Here is a 16,839-nt window from a genome sequence, read left to right as displayed (position 1 = left end):
TACCCAGCCTCGTTATTATTTGTGGGGATACAGCATCCATCCTCAGGAGCTGATCATGAGCCTCCGAAGGTCTGTTAGAGCACTCTTCTCTCTGCACAGTGAGTTGTGATAATTTATGCTCCTCTGGTGTCCTAGCACACTGCAAACATGCCAGGTATTTCAGGGAAATAGCATCTCAGCCGTACTGCCCCACACCTTGACAGCTTGACCATATTTCAAAGGGATCCAGTTATCTGTACATAGGACTGGCAAAAGCTGGGCTTTGACAGTCAGAAAGAAATGTGAAATGAGAGAAATTCAGAGGATTTGACTGAGATCGGATCTTTTGATCTCCCGACCTTCTTTAAGAATAATACATGCTTTTTTTCAGTAGTAGTAGTAGTAGTCGTCTGAGTTTTTACCAAAATTGTTAAGCTATTGCGACATACAAAACGAAAGCCATAAACTGGCTGCAGGGGACATCTGGCAGCAAGGAGGGGGTACAAAGGATGTGTTTCTGAAAATCATCTGCTGCACAAGGTAGCTTTCAGGTTAGACACGGGGAAACTTAAGAAAACGCCACAGTCTCGTCTGTAGTCAGCAAGCCCGGGCTGGCTGGCTGAGCGCCGTGTGAGGAAGAGCGGTGTCGCGCCCTGCTCGCTGCTGAGCTGTGGTTACGAGTGCCGTAGCAAACTTTCAGCTGGGGCTTTCTTAAGGCTGAAGATCGTGGCTTAAATAACTTGTGAATCTGCTAGAGGGCAAGCCAGTTACCTTTGGGAGGAGAGAATCAGGGAAGATGGTAATGGAGTGTTGATCCGAAAGGTAAATAAGTCAGTTCGGATTTAGGACCGATGAGCTACATTTTGAACCGCAGTATTTTCATGCCAGCCTTGTTTTTGTCTGCTTTTGATAGTAGAGGAGAAGCTTATGCATAATTTTAATATTCTGGAAGAGGACCGTCTTTCTGGAAAGGAGATACAGATTGTTGTTTTTCTTCGCACATGTGGTGCAGCTTATGTATTTGTGCATCTTTTGTAGTAGTCAGAAAGTTTATTCTGCAGCTCAGGATAAACTGAACAGAGAAGCGATAGATAAGTTTAGAGGGGGTTTGTTGTTGGCTTAGAAGAAAAGAGTATAGGATGGTTTTAATATTTTAGAGTCTTCCCACACAGATTTCCAGGGATGCTTTGAAGGCAACTGTGTGTCTGCAAAGACTTTGAGCCTCCCCGGAAGATGTGGCCTGTCTTGTGTACAGATCTGAGCGAAGCGTTTGTAGAAAGGAAGTGGCTGTCCTGTACTGGGGGCTGAGAGGAAGGGAAGACATTAGGTCTGATTGCAAGCTTCCCTTACTCCCCGTTGCCTGATTTGTGTGCACGTAGTGCTAATAATTTTAGATGAGGGGTATGCCGGGACAGACTGGTGCAAAAAAAAAAATCATTCTAATATTATTATTATTATTTGGTGACGAGATTAGTCACTTAAGGATCTGGTTTTGTTCCAGCAAACTACTGCAATTAGATAGCCACTTGTTTATTTTTTCAGTCTTAACGGTGATGAAAAATAGTAGCATCAGCATTTTTGTTGTTTCCATTGCCCTTTAGGATTTAGTATATGAAAAGGAGTACTTTATGTAAACTGATTGGAACAGGAACATTCTCTCTGACTTTATAAAACCTTGCTATGTTGTATAAATAATACAATTCTAGTGCGTTGGCCTGGGCCACTGAAAGAGGAGTAGCAGGCTAAGGAAATAGGGTTTAAATCTATGCACATGCTTTGTACGTGATTTGTGTGTGATGGTAATACTCTCATACAAAGGAGAATGTTCAGTAACATTCTCCTAAAATTAATCTCAGGAAACTGATCTCTAATACAAGCAGGGCTGGTAGCATGACCTGTTGCTAAGACAGACAGACCACTTCCATTAGGAGTTCCCACTTTCAGGTGCTGATAAATCTGTCAAACTCTAAATGTGTGGCTCAGTTGTTCCTTACATTTTACTTTCCCCGGGCTGTATTTTTCCCCAAAACCTATTCTGCCATTTCCAAGGACTTGGCTATGTCAGAAATTGTGTTGCTGATGTTAAGAGTGTGATGACTTTCTTTTGCAGAGTCATCTCCACCATGGCAGCCCCCCTTTTTTTTTTTTGAGCAGAAGTTTGAATGTCAGGTTCATTGGCCTGGGGAGGGACAGCGTGTGTGGCAGGGCAGGGTGGTGGCCGTTGTTGTCAGGGCTGCTCGAATACCGTCCATCTACTGGGAAGACTTCCCAGCTCCTGGATCTGCACACGTGCTTCACCTACGTCGGGTCTCTGTCAGAGCAGGACCGGGACACACACCAGCCCTGTCCCCACCTCGGTCACACCCAGGAGAATCGCTTTTGAGCTAGAAGCCAACCTCGAGGACTGGCAGAGCAGCCCCCCCAGGAGCTGTAGGAGGGCATCACAGCTCACTTCGGTGAGTGAACGCTGCTGGGTCTAGAACTGAGAGCAAAAGAGGGCATGTTCGGTGCGTGTTTACTGCAAACTGTCCCGAGGCCAGAGAGTCATCAAAAGGAGCTGCTTTTAAAAGGCTGTGGACAAGAGTGGAACCTGGAGGGGATTGTGAAGGAGGAGAGACTGCGCCTGGAGATCAGCAGAGTCGGGGAGGAGGGAAACTGAGAGAGTAAGGTTGGTACAAGACCCAGGGATTTATCTTTGTGGGTTGTTGTAGACAAAGGCGAGCAAGCTCGGTGTTAAAAGCGGGTGGGATGTAAGCCAGCTCTGATCCAAAAGCTGCCTGACTGCATTAGCACAGTGCTAAGCCCAAGCTAATATATCCGGCTTCTCACCAGGGCTTATTAGCTCGGGCTCGGTGCCATACTAACAGAGTCACAGGACTTCCAGTTGGCTTGACACCATGTCTGCTCAACGTGTGAACTGAGCTCACCGCTATGTGCCTGCAGAGGAGCACCAGGAGATGTCTGGAGGGTTGACTACACCACGCTGCTCTTCAGGCTGCGGGGGCCAGGCCAGCAGGAAGGGGCACATGGGGATGGAGGGTGCTTGCTTAGAGCAGGGGGGAAAGCAGTGCAGCGCAGATGGGGAACCAGGAGAGGCTGAGACTGGCTTGATGAAAAGACTTGGCGTGTGGAGCCTGAGTGTGGGAGTGACTGGAAAGGGAAACTGCTAGGAGGGGTCAGGAGGAGCAAGGTGAGGACTTGCTGGCCAGTGAAACCAGTCAGAAGTCTGAGACGAGGTCTGGAAGATGGGCTGAGACAGGAAGAGAGGAGGGGAGGCACAAACTCTGCACCAAACCTGGCATGAAACCAAGATGCCTGAAAGCAGTCATTCCTCTGCTTCCAGCGTGTCACCTGGGAAAACCCACCAGCAGGAATGTCCTATCCCTTCCAGTGCTTGTGCCGACCTTGCCAAAAACAACTGCGTGGTTGCTCTGGGCCAGGTCTGCTAGCTTCCCTGCAGAGGCCTGCCCATGGCAGATGAGACTGTCCCAGCTCTACTGATGATCCGTGTGGACATCAGTGTGATGCCAGGTCATGGGGTCTTCGCGTTTTCTACTTGCAGTTTTAAGAAGCAGCACAAAAACTGTTGAAGAACTTTACTTAAATTGCAAACTCAAGCTCTCCAGAGTTTAGGTTGTTTGCCTAACCCCAATTTGATCTTCTTATGCATTACGATGCAGTCTTTAATTACTCATTTAATTACTGGGTTTTTTTCTACTGGTAACTTGCCTCATTCAGGCATTAGACAAGCTTGCTAGGGGAGATGAATTGGGGTGGTGTAATAAAATGTTATCTGTAAGACACCTCTTCCCGCCACCTCATTCACTGCAGCGTGAGGAAGTAAAGTGGCCGTAGTAGGAAGAAGTGTTGCTCTTCTTGGGGCAGGTGAGCTCTGCTCTGAGGAACCAGGTATTACTTCTGCCCATGATTCTGAATAAGATTCATGCCAGTTCATCTCGGCAAAGCCTTTAATTTTGACATCTTCCTGGGTGCCCAGTGTGGAGCCCTGCGAAATCCAGAGCCATCGCAGAGGCCAGGGGGAGAAATGCTTTGAACGTAGAAAGTACTATGCATGTGCTGAATAAATCGACTGCTCTGCAATCCCACCATTAATGTACACTTTTGATGTTAATGTCATTGTGTCTCCATACCCCTTCTGCAGAGCGAGAGTAGCGATAATACCTTCATCAGCATACGGGGGAGGTATTGTGAAAATCAGATTAGTCATTATTTGATATTTGTGAGGCATTTGAGTGCTGCTGTTGTGATGAGCAAAGTGGAAAAAATACAAGACAAAATGGGTTGTCTTGCATTTGAATGGTCTGTGGTAAAAGTGAGGCACTGGGCCTTTCAAGGAGAGAGAAGGGAGAAAATATCTGGATGGATGACTTTTTTAGTCAGTGCTCTTCTTTCTAAACACTGAAGGAGGAAGATACCTGGTGGAAAAAAAAAAAGTGGTGGATTGTATACCAGGAGTGCAGAGCTGAGTTTCTGTATTCAATTCTACGCCTGGCATCTCGACCATTTGAAAGCCTGCCTGATTTTGCACCATAATAGTCTCCGTTTACTGTCATTTTGGAGCATTTTTGCCACTGCAAAGCATGTGGCTTTTTATGTGAGGCTGTTGTCTTGCAAATCTGATGGTTCGCTGTAGGTTTTTACAGAACTTTGACTCAGCTTCAGGGAAGGAGGAATGAAGAAGCAGAAGAGTGAACTTCTGGAAGCTGAAACCCTCCTTTCCCTGTGTTTGTGCAATCTTCGCTCTTATGAAACCTTTTGAAATCTCGTTTGCTGATGTCTTTCTGACCCCCAAAATTATTCTTGTGCAAATGTTGACACCCAGCAGAGATGAAATCACTGACTTAAGAAAACACATCTAGCTTATCAGAAACTGCAGGATTCCAATAATACACTAGCAACACCAGCTTTTCTTTCTTTTTTTTGTTTCGTTTTTTTTTTTTTTTTTTTTAATTGTTTGTGGTTAGTTGGCAGATGGTCTTGTGAATCAGGTTATACATAGCTGAGGATAGCTGAGGGAGCAGAATGTTTTTTCAGTTCATATTAACCCGAATCCATGTCACGTACCAAACTAGTTTTATTTTCTGGTCTTCTCTTCTGCTCATTAATTTTCTACGTGCTTATGATTTTGATATGTTTACTAATTTTATGTTGACAGTTTTAATTACACACTCCCAAAACATGTAAGCAGAACAAGAACTAGGTATGTTTTCCAGGTGAATTCAGACTGTCTAAATTTTCTGTGTGGGCTGGGCCCATAGCTCACTGAAATCAAAGGATGTCAGGGTTTCTCCACTGACCATCTGAAATCAGTTAGTCCTCAATTGGTTTGTGTTTTTGTTTTGGTTTTGTTGTTGGTGGGGTTTTTTTATGATTTTGACGCTAAATTTCTTTGATTTGGTTGCTGGAAGAAAGGGATCTGAAAGTGGATGGACAAACCATCGGAAAAATTTTGAGGCTTTGGTCTCCTGTGTCATGCCATTTGACACCAGGCAGGTAAAAATAAATAATTACAATCCTTTTATTCATGGAGGCCTGTAAAGCCAGAAGATGCATTTAAACTTGACTTTACATCTTAGATTTTTAGGGTCACAAAGTAATTCCAAAAAGGAAAAATATGTTTCTATGGAGTTCGCTGCGCATAGGAAGCGGGAGCTGCCCTCTAATAAACTCATGAAAAAACAAAATAGGCTCCTTGGTCCAAAAGCGACAGCTTTGTGTTCTGCTGTTCAGAGGTGAGTTTTGGGGTTTGTGTTTTAAATTAAAGGCGCGGCTGACTGTTCATTATCCCTATGATAAAAGCAGTAAAAATAGGTGCAAAATGACTCTTGTGCAATGTTGTAATTTACCTTTATTTTAAACTGGCTTACACATCTTAATACATTATGACAATCAGAATTATCAGGCCAGCAGGAGGAGAGGAGTTTGTTTTGTTAATTGCTCTTGTTAAGCCTAATTACAGAACGGGGTGGAGTGGATGCGAGGGGAGGGAAGAATCTGCTAGCAAGAGGAAATCCTAAAATCCTCGGAGCGGTTCCAGGCGGTGCGTGTTGGGGAGCGAGAGCGCGGGGGTGGTGTGCGGGTGCGCGAGCGTAAGGGTGGGAGAGTGAATGACGGACTTTCCATATGGACTAAAATCCCGAGATGCACGAGCTGGAGGTGGGGAACCTGCGCTGTGTGGACACATGAAGGTACAGCTGAACAAAGAACCGTGCTGTTTCTCTTTACGAATTGACTCCTTTTTATTTTTGGGGGGGGGGCGGGGGCCTGATGCAGATTACTTTGCTGTTGGTTTTTGAGTTTCGTGTTAGATTGAGCATTAGAATGGTTTGCTGACGTGACATGCCATCCTTTGATACCGTGGGTTGCCAGCACAAGGTGTGTGTCTCTAGCTGTGGGTTGGTGTCTTAAATCCCTTCGAACCGTTCTCCTCCTTCAGCAGAGATGCGCTGCCCACAAACTGCGTTATTTGTTCAGACTTTCCAATGGAAAGCATACATCCAGAGAGCCCTTCTGCCCCGCATTATTCCGGTTTGTTTGTGTGCCCCACATTATTACGCTGCTGGCCACTTACTGTGCCTGACCTGCATTGTCAGCCCCCTCGGCCGAGCCTCCGGGACAGAAGTTTCTGATAAGGCGGTTTTGAGCCATGATCGTATAACAAATCTGTGCTCTTCTCTGGGGTATGTTACCTGACTTGTTTGCTGCCAAGGTGGTTTTATTGTTTTGGCTACTGGGTGGAGGAAGGGGAGTAGAACAGCAGAGGAGTCACGCTTTTGTTTTGCTTAATTACAATGCACGCTTTTAATAAAACCTTTTAGTGCCATGAATTAAATGGCACAGCAATCCTGCAGGAGAAGAAAAATGCTACTGCTGTTGTAGCTGACAGCTGGGTTAGATGGCCAGCGTGGATCTGAGGCTCAGAAGCCTTTTCTTTGCTGGCTGGAGATACTGCTGGGTAAATGTGTTTACTTTTTCCTTAGTATTTATACTAGTTAATGTGTCGCACTAGATAAATCTACTTCCTGAGTCCATCTTTCAGCTTGCCCTCATCCTTCCCAATTGACAAATGGTTTGAGTTTGACACCGTTTTATCAGTTGAGCCCCTGCTGGGTGCTGCATGCTTGCTTGTTTCTGCTTTATCGTGAAAAGTGAATTATCTGCAATATTTCGTTACCATCTAGCAGTTGGCAGGCTTTCCTATATGAGCTGATTTAGATTTCAGCAAGGGGAGGCTGTTGTCTTGTCTCTGCAAAGCCCTGTTGTTGCTCTCCAGGAAAACAAAAGATCCCGGAGCTTTCTGCACCGCAATCTGCTGCTGTCCCACTTTCAAGGAGGTGTTTTGTTTGTTGCGGCAGCTTCCTATCTTGAAGTGATAAATTGAGCGGACATGTGTGCGCTGTTTTAAACCTCGGTCTCCAGGGCTTTGTGTTCACTTAGGATAAAATACATTATTTTGTGGTAGGCTCTGGTGCGATTTAAACTTGGTTTAAAGATTACAAAGCAAAAGGGAAAGCATCAACATCTTCAGCGGTGGTGGTTTGATGAGGAATAGCTGTCAGGAGAGGAACTCTACTGACTTACCTCAAGTGGGTTGCAAATGCATTAGGGATTCATTAATATTAATAGTAGAATAGACATTTCCTGCATTCGTTTGACATCTTCCACGCTCTTTCCCCCCTCCCCCTTCTTTTTTTTTTTTTTTTTTTAAGAGCGACTTGGAGTGCAGTTTTAACACTTATTCAAGTTAATACAAGGATGATAAGCCAAAGTTAAACAGAAGGAGACCCCTGAGTGTGTGGGGTCGGTCTCTAGGAGTCCTGGAATTTGGTGCTGTGCTTTAGAGAAAGACTCTAGTAAACTCTTGGGTGAGGCTTTCAGGGCAGTTTGCAAAACGGATCTGCTAGGTACGATTGTAACCAGAAGAAATTGTTGTCAGAAATTGTTCTGTGAGGGTGATGGGAAGGTCACTATCAAAATGGCATGTAGGAGTTAATGACTGTGTAGGTTTCTAAGGTGGACGCAGTAGTGGCTTGTTCAATCCAAACCATTCTTCAGTCTCAAAATGTTTTGTGAAGTTGTCTGAACAGTTCAGTTTGAAAAATAAATAGATCTAAGGTAATTTTTACTTGTTCTTTATCTTCTGAGTCCTGTGATTGCACATTTTCATGCTTCTGCTCTCTCACCAGCAGGTTTTCAAGATTTCTTCAAGTTAAAATAAAAAAGGAAATTGGAGAAAAACACCAAATATCTTTGAGGCTTAAAATAAAACCAAGAATATTGTCAGCACCAGGAGGGAACATTGTGATGTTCATACAACGTTGTGATGTTGTAATTGTTACAATTATCTTTCAGCATCCTGCACAGCACTTTACAATTTCACCCAGTGAGCCCTTCTACCATGAGGTCTCCTCCTTATAAAGTGAGGCAGGGGCTTGCTTTTTAGAGAAAACACAGTTAAGAGTCCCAGTCCGTAAAACCCCGAAAGAATAAAAGATAAGCCCCCACAAAGCACCTAGTCTGGCAAGGCTAGGGGTGCTGCAGCTCCACACGCAGAAGTGCACATGCGTCTGGCAGCTCTTACTGATAGGGCAATTTGAATTGTCAGTGTGCGTCTGCTCTACTTGTTGAGCCTAATGAAAAGTACAGTTTAATCACTGGTGTGCCAAATTGACCATGATTAGCTGTTATTGCAGATTAGTGCATTGTCTGGGGCTCCAGAATTATTGATCCGGGTGCTGTGCTCTGGTGTTTTCTGTGCCCTCTATCGTAACCTCTTCTTAAATGCTTAGGGGGGAGAGAAGCAGGAAAGGAGAGTAGGAGGGAAGAAGTCCAGATGGGAAGAAAACAGGTCCTGAAAAGACCACATAGGAACTAGGTCAGGTGCTCTGGAGATTAAAGAAGCATGCTTCATCCCTGGACGCAGGAGGCAGGGACAAGTAGCATACAATTACGAGGAATTAGAACGGCAACAAGTAGTGCAGATTTATCAGCTTTAATTGTCTATTGTCAGGACAGAGCCCTTCTTGTAGATCAGGCGCTGCCAATGCTTTAATACCTCTAATGGACTCTCTATTGTGGGATTATCTCTCCTAAGGACAATGTCTTTCTTAAAACTAGTTGTTTTGGGAGAGGGAGGGGGGAAAAAAAAGGAAGGAAAAAAAAAAAAAAAGAAGTAGCTGCAGCCCTTGTCTTCTTTTCTCTCTGGTTTGTCACATTCTGCAGGAAGTAGCTGAGAGCCCAGTGTTGCTCTTCTGTCAGCAGCGCTATTCCTTCAGGGGAACTGATAGATACCTATTGAACATTAACCCCCTTTGCTCCACCTTCCCCAAGCAGCTCCTCCAGAAACAATAGCTGGTTGATAAAGAGCAGATAAGCAAGGACACCCGGCTTAAGAATCTCTCTGCTATCTTTGTTTTAAAAGCTTTCCTGGGTTTTGCAAAGTAAACATTACAACATTTAAAGAAGGATAAGGTGTCAACTATTTAATGAGAAGTTGTGTTTAATAGCAGAGGAATTCTTCCCTCCCCCTGCCAACACACAGGTATGAAAAGACTGTTATTTCACCACCCTGGGGTAGGAAAGGTGGAGAAATGACAACTGTACTCTTAGAAGCTTAAAAAGTGGTCCTTCAGCCCACCCCCGCCAGATTGCCTAATCGTCTCTAAACATGCAGTCACTATTTCGAATCCTTTGGTCCTAGATGCACAGTAGTTGCATTGCTGGATCTGTGATAATCTGTGGGTAAATATTTTCGTTTCCACCATATGTGCTTTGTCATGGTGTGTCGCTGTTGTTTTGGTTAATCTCTTTTGAAACGCGCTCCGTGGCCAGTTCTTTGTTTGAGAAGAGTGGCGTGGTTCCACCCGTGGATCTCCCCCTCCTTCTGCGGTGTTCGTCAGCTCCATGAGTTTGGGCAGCCTGGAGAGTACCTGAAATGAAAACTCAGTTGTGCAGGAAGAGGGTCCGAAGTTTCACCGTGCTTCGTATCGCTGTGACTTACCAGGCAGGTTGAGGAGACAACACGCCATAAAGTGTCATGACTGCCAAGCTGGGAAGAGGCATGGAAGCTGAAATAATGCAGTTAGCTCTGAGGTGGCTTCGTTATTTCAGACTGTTGTGAGCTTGTTGCAGGGATGATGTCTATGAACTATTCGCAGGAGTGAGCCTTCTAATAAATGTATCCCGTCCCGTCCCTCCTCCGTAACAATCTGGAAATCGGCCTATTTTAAAGGAAATTTCCCCAAAGCACACCCATCTTTCAGGTTTCTGTCACCAGTAAGTTTGGAAGGGGGTTGGAATGAGTTGGCCTGTTTTCATTCATTTTTTCCTCAGACTCAGTTGCTACGGACAGAATATTCAAAAGTCCGTGTTTGGGATGTGGAAGGTTGATTTCTGTGCTCAAGTTTTCTTGTCTGGTATAAACTTGGGTTGGTAGAAACATGCCAAGACAATACAAGCATTGTTGTATGGGCTCCTGGCTGTCATCCCTACCTTGCCCAAGACCACCGTTGCTCAGAAGGGTGATGAGAAGGCTGATGGTAACCAAGAGGAGAACATCTGTGGTCTTTGCTGTGAGGCATTTCGCTTATCATAAGGAACAAGGAGATGTCTCTTTACGTTTAGTCCGGACTCTGAAGTCTGCTGCCCTTTCCCAAAGCAGTGACAAAGCCTCTGCTGCGGCTGCTTTCTCAATACCTTCGCCCCAGCTTGCTTCCTGGGACACGAGAGCAATTGGCTTCAGACTGTTTTGTCTTTGCTGCTCGGCTGCGTTCACAGCAGAGAAGCCCACCTTCTCACGGTGACTCCTTGCCCTCCTGATAGCAGGCCCAGCCAGCCTCGGCTCCTTCTTCTCAAACCCGAGCCTCAACAAGAGGAAATGGCTGAAGCTTAGTTCTCGCTTCTGTGTGCTGCAAGAATGTTTTTTTCCATTGGAGGAGGGTTGTTTTGGCTTATTCATAAGTCATCTGAGCAGCATTCTAGCTGGAAACAAAGAGGAATATGGTGTTTTACCTTGACTCTTTTTTTTCCCTTTTTAAGGAAAATTTCTCGAGAGGATAAAACAACAGAAACCAAAAGAGATGTTAAGGCTTGCACTGGGCAGTAGCCGACAGTGCAGCCAAAAGATCTGCTCTTGGTATTGCGCAGCCGAGACAAAAATAAACGTAAAGGCATTTGGAAGTGCTACGAGGCAATGACCAGGGTGCTCCTTAATTAAAGGCAGTCCCTGAAAGCTGCATGTGTTAATTCAAAAGCCTCCTGGCTACAACATACACCACCCCAAACGCCCTTGCAAAAACCTTCATGTAGATTCAAGTGCAATTTTAATTTCTCTCCTTATAGGCAATACTGTACTGAAGTCGTCAAGGGCATACAAAGCCTCTGAGATCGTATCTGAAGCCCATAGGCTGTGTTTTGCAAAGGTCAGGCCAGTCTGTGAGAAGAAGGCTGTAACTTTTCCTGTTGCACCGTCACTAGAGCGTGCTGGGTCTCTCTTTCCCTTGAATCTGACAGCAACTGCGTTTTCAGAAACGTGGCCCCAAAACACGAGTGTATCTCAGCAGAACTTGAAAGCAAGTTCTTCTTTGAGTTTGATTTCTCAGTTGGCTTTTAAAAGATGTGCAGTCGTGCAACTACATCGTGTACCTTCTCCGAGTAATGACCACAACTGGTCCCCAAATGTTTACCAGCACAAGGATGCCTACATGCAGGAAGTGGGAAATGGGGGTGGGTCTGGTAGTTACTCTTGATGTGGTCAATCTGCCACTGACCTTGTTTGGGTAAGGGGAAGGGGAGGATGTGAAAATGAGACTCCGCTTTAATCTCTTGTGTGCATTTTATCTCCCCTCCAACTTTCTAAAGAAGTTTCATCTATTAGAGCCAGCTCCCTTCCCTCCTCCTTCCCCTTGCAGTTACAGCAGGCGCAGGGAGAACAGCAGCAGCAGCGGCGGCAGCTGAGGCTGAATTGCGCAGGCTTGTTGTTGAGCTGAAGTGGTGATAGCATCAAAGGAAATGGATGGGGATTTCTGAGATCAGAGCTGTTAGGGCCATTCATGATTTGTTGCCAGGCTGAAAGCTGCTGCAGAGAGAGCTGCCTGAGAAATGCTGATTAATACAGTAATTGAGGTTTTCTATGAGCGAGAAGGAAAAAATGAAAATATGACTAAAAATGTGCTTTTTGAAATGAACAACATTTTGAAATTGCACATTCCAGACAATAGCTGCTACTGGTATGAAAGATTTCTATAAAAGAGCAGAAAACTTCTGGTTGAACAGAGCGTCTTTTTATGTTTCTCTATTAAGGAGGAAGGTCAGAAGGTCAGTCTATATATTTCTTTAATGGCAGAGGGGTTTGTTTGTGGTTATTCTTACTTTAGGACACATTCTTAACAATTTGTTTCTGTCTCTTCTTTCTTGATAAACTTAGTTTTATTCCAGATTGGGCACTGCTAGGCACGACCTCCACGCCAGCAAAATCTGTTCTCCTGAGCTACGGTAGTTCTGGGCTCAGCTTCACTGAGACACCTGGAGCTAATTTTGGGATGGTCTCGGAGTGTGCCACGGAGTTATTTGAAGTCCGTAGGCTTCGTAGGCTGTACTTGCCTCCCCAGACTCCAGGGAGAGAGCCGCTCTGACCTGGGATGTTGGCATCCTCCTGTCGTCCTGACGAATATTTCACTTCATCTGATCTGATCTAATCACTGATTCCTCCTTTTCTCCAGCCCAAAAGCATTCTCAGTTCCTTGAAAGGCAGATTTAATTTTCTTCCACTCTCCTTCACATTAAGAAGATCAGGCCTTGAAGGAAACATATCAACTCTTTTTTTCTCCCCCCCCCCCCCTTTATTTTTTTTTTTTCTCTTTTCAAGCTAACAGGGAAGTGAAAAGCTCTGAAACAGCTGCCTCTCAGAGTGAGACTATTTTTCGGTAAAATAATCACCTTCAGTATGACTACATTGTTTTTCTGTTCTATGCGGTGTGACTCAGCATCAGTTAATTAACCCAATCAAGTAGGCCGGATTTCTCTCCTTTAATGAATGGTTCTTCCTACTTCAGAGCCTTCCTAGACCTCATTTTGGAAGTGCCTCGGTTTTACTGGGTATATCCAATTACATTTATATCCTTCAGCCCAGTGCTCGGGCCACCTCTCTTGTGGAATTACGCTGTGGTGGAAGTTAAGCCAGGACACTCACTTGCAAGCAGTTGCCCTACTTAGGTCTGCTGCTGCTGCGAGCCCTCCCGTGTTAGCACATACGGAAGGTCTTCACACAGCAGATACACTATTCTGAGCATCGCAGACCGAAAATGGCAAGTAATCCTTTCCACAGGTCTTTTTATCAGAGGGGGGAGGAGCAGGTTAAGGGAAAGGGATGTGCATACACCAGTCAGAGAGATGGTGGACAGGCACCCGATTGCATAAAACATGCTTTTTTTTCCTCTTTCTCCCTCTTTCCTGTGAAGAAACACGTAACACCCAGATCACCCCAAAATACAAGTGCGCGTGTTTAGAATAAGAATGTGAAACTAGCTGCCACGTAAAGTGCCGGGAAAGCAATGAGAAATATGCTTGCAGACATGTGAGAAAAAGGAAAAGTAGTAGAGTTGCCTCACAGTGAAGCAGCTAGCGTTCGCACTGGGCTGTAGATGGCTATAAATGGAATTGTGTATCACCGTTCCTCTGAGCCCGAGGACGCCTCGCTGAAGAGACAGGACCACTGAAGGAAGTAAGGCATCTGGTTGTTTTGTAATGAGAAGCAGGAATGCTCTTAATAATAAACAAACAGGACATTGTATGCCATCATCACAGGATGTCCTTCCTTCAGCCAGAACGCTGACTTGGATTGGAGGGGAAAAAAAAAAAAAAAAAATAAATTGGGTGCAGGGTCCGCCAGTTGCTCGACCAATCCTCCTCCCACCACCAGCGTGCTCCCGGACGGTCGCCCGTGTGCTGCCCAGCGCAAGATCAGGGCTCGTTTCCTTACCGCGCTGCGAGAGAGGCACCGAGTTTGGAAATGCTGCCTGCCTTGCCCTGCTCTTGTGAGCTTCCCTGCTGTTACCTGGGGAGAGGGGGAAAGATTTTATTTAAAGGAAGAAACAGAGATGTTTTTCCTGATTCCTTCTACAAGCACTGATTAGAAGGAGACTCTGGGAAGGGATAAAATCAAAACTCTGAAACTCCCAAGTGGGCCATACCAAGTAAAATTGCTGTATTTGTTAAGGTTCGGGAGTAAGCACTTTAAATCGGGTTTTAATGGATATTCTGGAACCCGGGGGTCGTTTTGTTAGCTTTCTGATGTTCTAGCTAGTCAGATTGAGGGAGAACGAAACCGGGGGCACGTGTTGACCTCTGAAGCTTGAAATAGCACGAAAGCCAGATTTCTAGTAAAAACTTGCCTCACGTGCGCTTCTCGCGAAGCCGCGGAGGTGCCCACCCGCCCGAGCCGGGCGTCTGGGCAGCGCCTCTGGGCTCTCCCACCTTCCGCAGAGGCCGTCCCATCTTGAGGGGGAGGGTGTGTGTGTGTGTGTGTGTGTGGGGGGGGAAATCAGCATTAATAACAACGATAATTTTTTATTATTATTTTTGGTAAATCGCGTTGGGTTGCGGCGGGCAGGGTCCGCAGGTGGAGCCCCACCTCCCTCGCCGTGAGGGGAAGGCGAGGGCGAGGGGCGGGGCCGGGGGTGGGTGAGGGAGCCGGGCGCGGGCCGGGCGCGCGGCGCGCGAGCGCGGCGCTGTGGCAGGCGGCCCCCCAGCGTTCCCCCGCGGCAAGAGCAAGGGCGCGCGGCAGCACCTGTCTGACAGCGGGGGAGGAGCGGCGGGGAGCGGCGGCCGGAGGTGCGAGTGAGTCAGTCAGTCAGTCAGTCAGTCAGTCAGTCAGTCAGTCAGTCTCCCGGGGACCCGGCCGCTGGAAGGAAGGAGAAATGTTTACTCTGTAGAGATGAGCCAGGGCGGCCGCCGACGGTGGGCTTCGGTGTGGAAACGCGCGCGGACTCTGCCCCGGTAAGGAGCGCCACGCTGACCCCACGCATCCCCCTCAGCCCTCCCCGCTCCCTTCTTCTCGCCCTCCCCCGGCCCGCGCCGGCGCCCGCGGGACGGAGCAAAAGTTTTTCTCCTCGCCTCTCCCGCGTCGGGAGCGCTCCTCTGATCAGCGTTAACCCTTTCGCTCCGCCGCGCAACTGTCAAACCCGCCCCCCCACCCCCCCACCCCCCCACCCCGGCCCCGAGTTTCGCTGTTAATCTCCTCTCCCCCTTTTCAACGCCGAGAGCCGGTAACTCCTTCGGCTGCAGTCGGGACGGGGCGCGGGGGAGCTGCCTGCCGCCACCCCCCCCCCCACCCTCAGCGCCTCCGGGCAGTTGCCGGTGGCCCCGGCCGAGCCCCCCCCCCCCCCCCCGGGCGCGGAGAGGCTGTCCCCGGGGGGTCCCCGCTAACCCGGAGCCCCTCGGCCCTTTTCACCTCTCGGAAGATTGTGCTCTTTCAGTCTCCGCGTTTCGGTGTTCCCGGAGGAGGGGGTGTGAATTGCACAGGCGCTGCCTACCCGAAAAGGGAAAAATGAAGGGATTTTTACGCCGGGCTTGAACGTCATTCCCAGCTACCGGCATAGGCACGGATTTCGGTCCCTGATGAACCTTATGGAAAAAGCCCGACCCAGTACCTGTCTGGGAACAGGTTTGGTATCAGCGCTTCTGTCCAGAATAGACAGAGGGGCGAAGGACTTGGTGGAAATGTCCTGCGGGGCTCCTGTCCAGTGCTTTGAGACAGTAATTCTCGGAGGTGCCATCAAAATGGATAGAAAAACTTTTTAAAGAATTCTTTCTTTTATTTATTTCCCCGGCTACTTTTCTTTTTTTTTTTTTTTTTTTTTTTTTTTTGGCCCCCGAGAACATGTTGCAGAGCTTTGTGCAGGGCTGCTGCCGCTGCTGCAGGGATGCTGGCAGGATGTCGGCTTTCTCAGCCTCCCATGCCAAAGGATAAGGGGACGTCAGGAGGAGGCGGGGGGGCCAGGTTGTTTTGAAAGTTGTTTGTGTGTTGAAAGCCGGTGGGAAAGTTCAGGCTTCCCCATTTGGAAGAGGCAAGGCTGGGTTCCGCTCTTCCAACATGCGCTTTCCATTTTTAGCTTCATTCAGACGCAGACAGCAGCTCCTTTCCTCTTCCTCTCCTTGTTTGTGACACTTTTTTGAGGCAGCTTTTCCACAGGCGACTTAAGTGGTCTCATGGCCATGACCCCACGTTTTCTTCAGCATGGAATATTTTTTTTCTCTCTGAGGCATTAAGGAAAGGGTCTGAAAAAGGTAAAGCGGTTGTCAGCCTAGGGATTTTTTTTTTTTCCTCTTTGTTTTTGTTCCCTCCTCATTATTACTGAGGCTGGTGTTCTAAGGCACTGCTTCAGTCAGAGCAGCTTCGTTTACTCTGCTTTTTGGCTATTACTCAACTGTACCAACTATCCTGCATACGCTTTTAAAGTGTCACAGACTACTGTATTAGTCACGCTGTCTCAACGGAAACCACAACACTGAAGGACAATGAGGATTAAAGGCTGTTTTCTTATTTTCCAGGCTGCTACACAGTGTAGCTCGGACGCTGTGAGTTTCAAGAATCTGGTGAAAGGGAGAGAGTGGACAATGAAAATGGACATGGAGGATGCTGACATGACTCTGTGGACGGAAGCCGATTTTGAAGAGAAATGCACGTACATTGTAAACGATCACCCGTTGGATCCCAGTGCCGATGGAGGCACCCTAACTCAGGCAGAGGCTTCCTTGCCAAGGAACTTGACTTTCAAATATGCATCTAACTGCAAAGAGGTAAGCGGCAATGCTCTGGGGAAGGTTGGAGTCAGACAAGCC

General features: G+C 47.0%; 1 protein-coding gene across 2 annotated transcripts in view; it reads left to right on the top strand.

Moving 5' to 3' along the window:
* Nucleotides 1–6,098: 6,098 nt before the first annotated feature.
* PRDM1 (PR/SET domain 1) overlaps nt 6,099–16,839 on the top strand; it is a 33,782-nt gene continuing 23,041 nt past the window's right edge. The window contains exons 1-2 of one of the 2 annotated variants that reach the window (XM_033008479.2): nt 6,099–6,188; nt 16,549–16,797. In XM_033008479.2, the coding sequence (XP_032864370.2) occupies nt 6,108–6,188; nt 16,549–16,797 (330 nt within the window). In that variant the 5' untranslated portion in view covers nt 6,099–6,107. Of the gene's footprint in view, nt 6,189–14,859; nt 14,995–16,548; nt 16,798–16,839 lie in introns of those variants that run through there. The other variant, XM_033008481.2, reaches the window with a different exon arrangement.

The sequence above is a fragment of the Tyto alba genome, unplaced genomic scaffold (genome assembly GCF_018691265.1).
Source record: "Tyto alba isolate M040663 unplaced genomic scaffold, T.alba_DEE_v4.0 Super-Scaffold_40, whole genome shotgun sequence".
Lineage (NCBI taxonomy): Eukaryota > Metazoa > Chordata > Aves > Strigiformes > Tytonidae > Tyto > Tyto alba.
The sequence above is the reverse complement of the archived record's forward strand: the minus strand, read 5'-3'. Positions and strand labels throughout refer to the sequence as shown.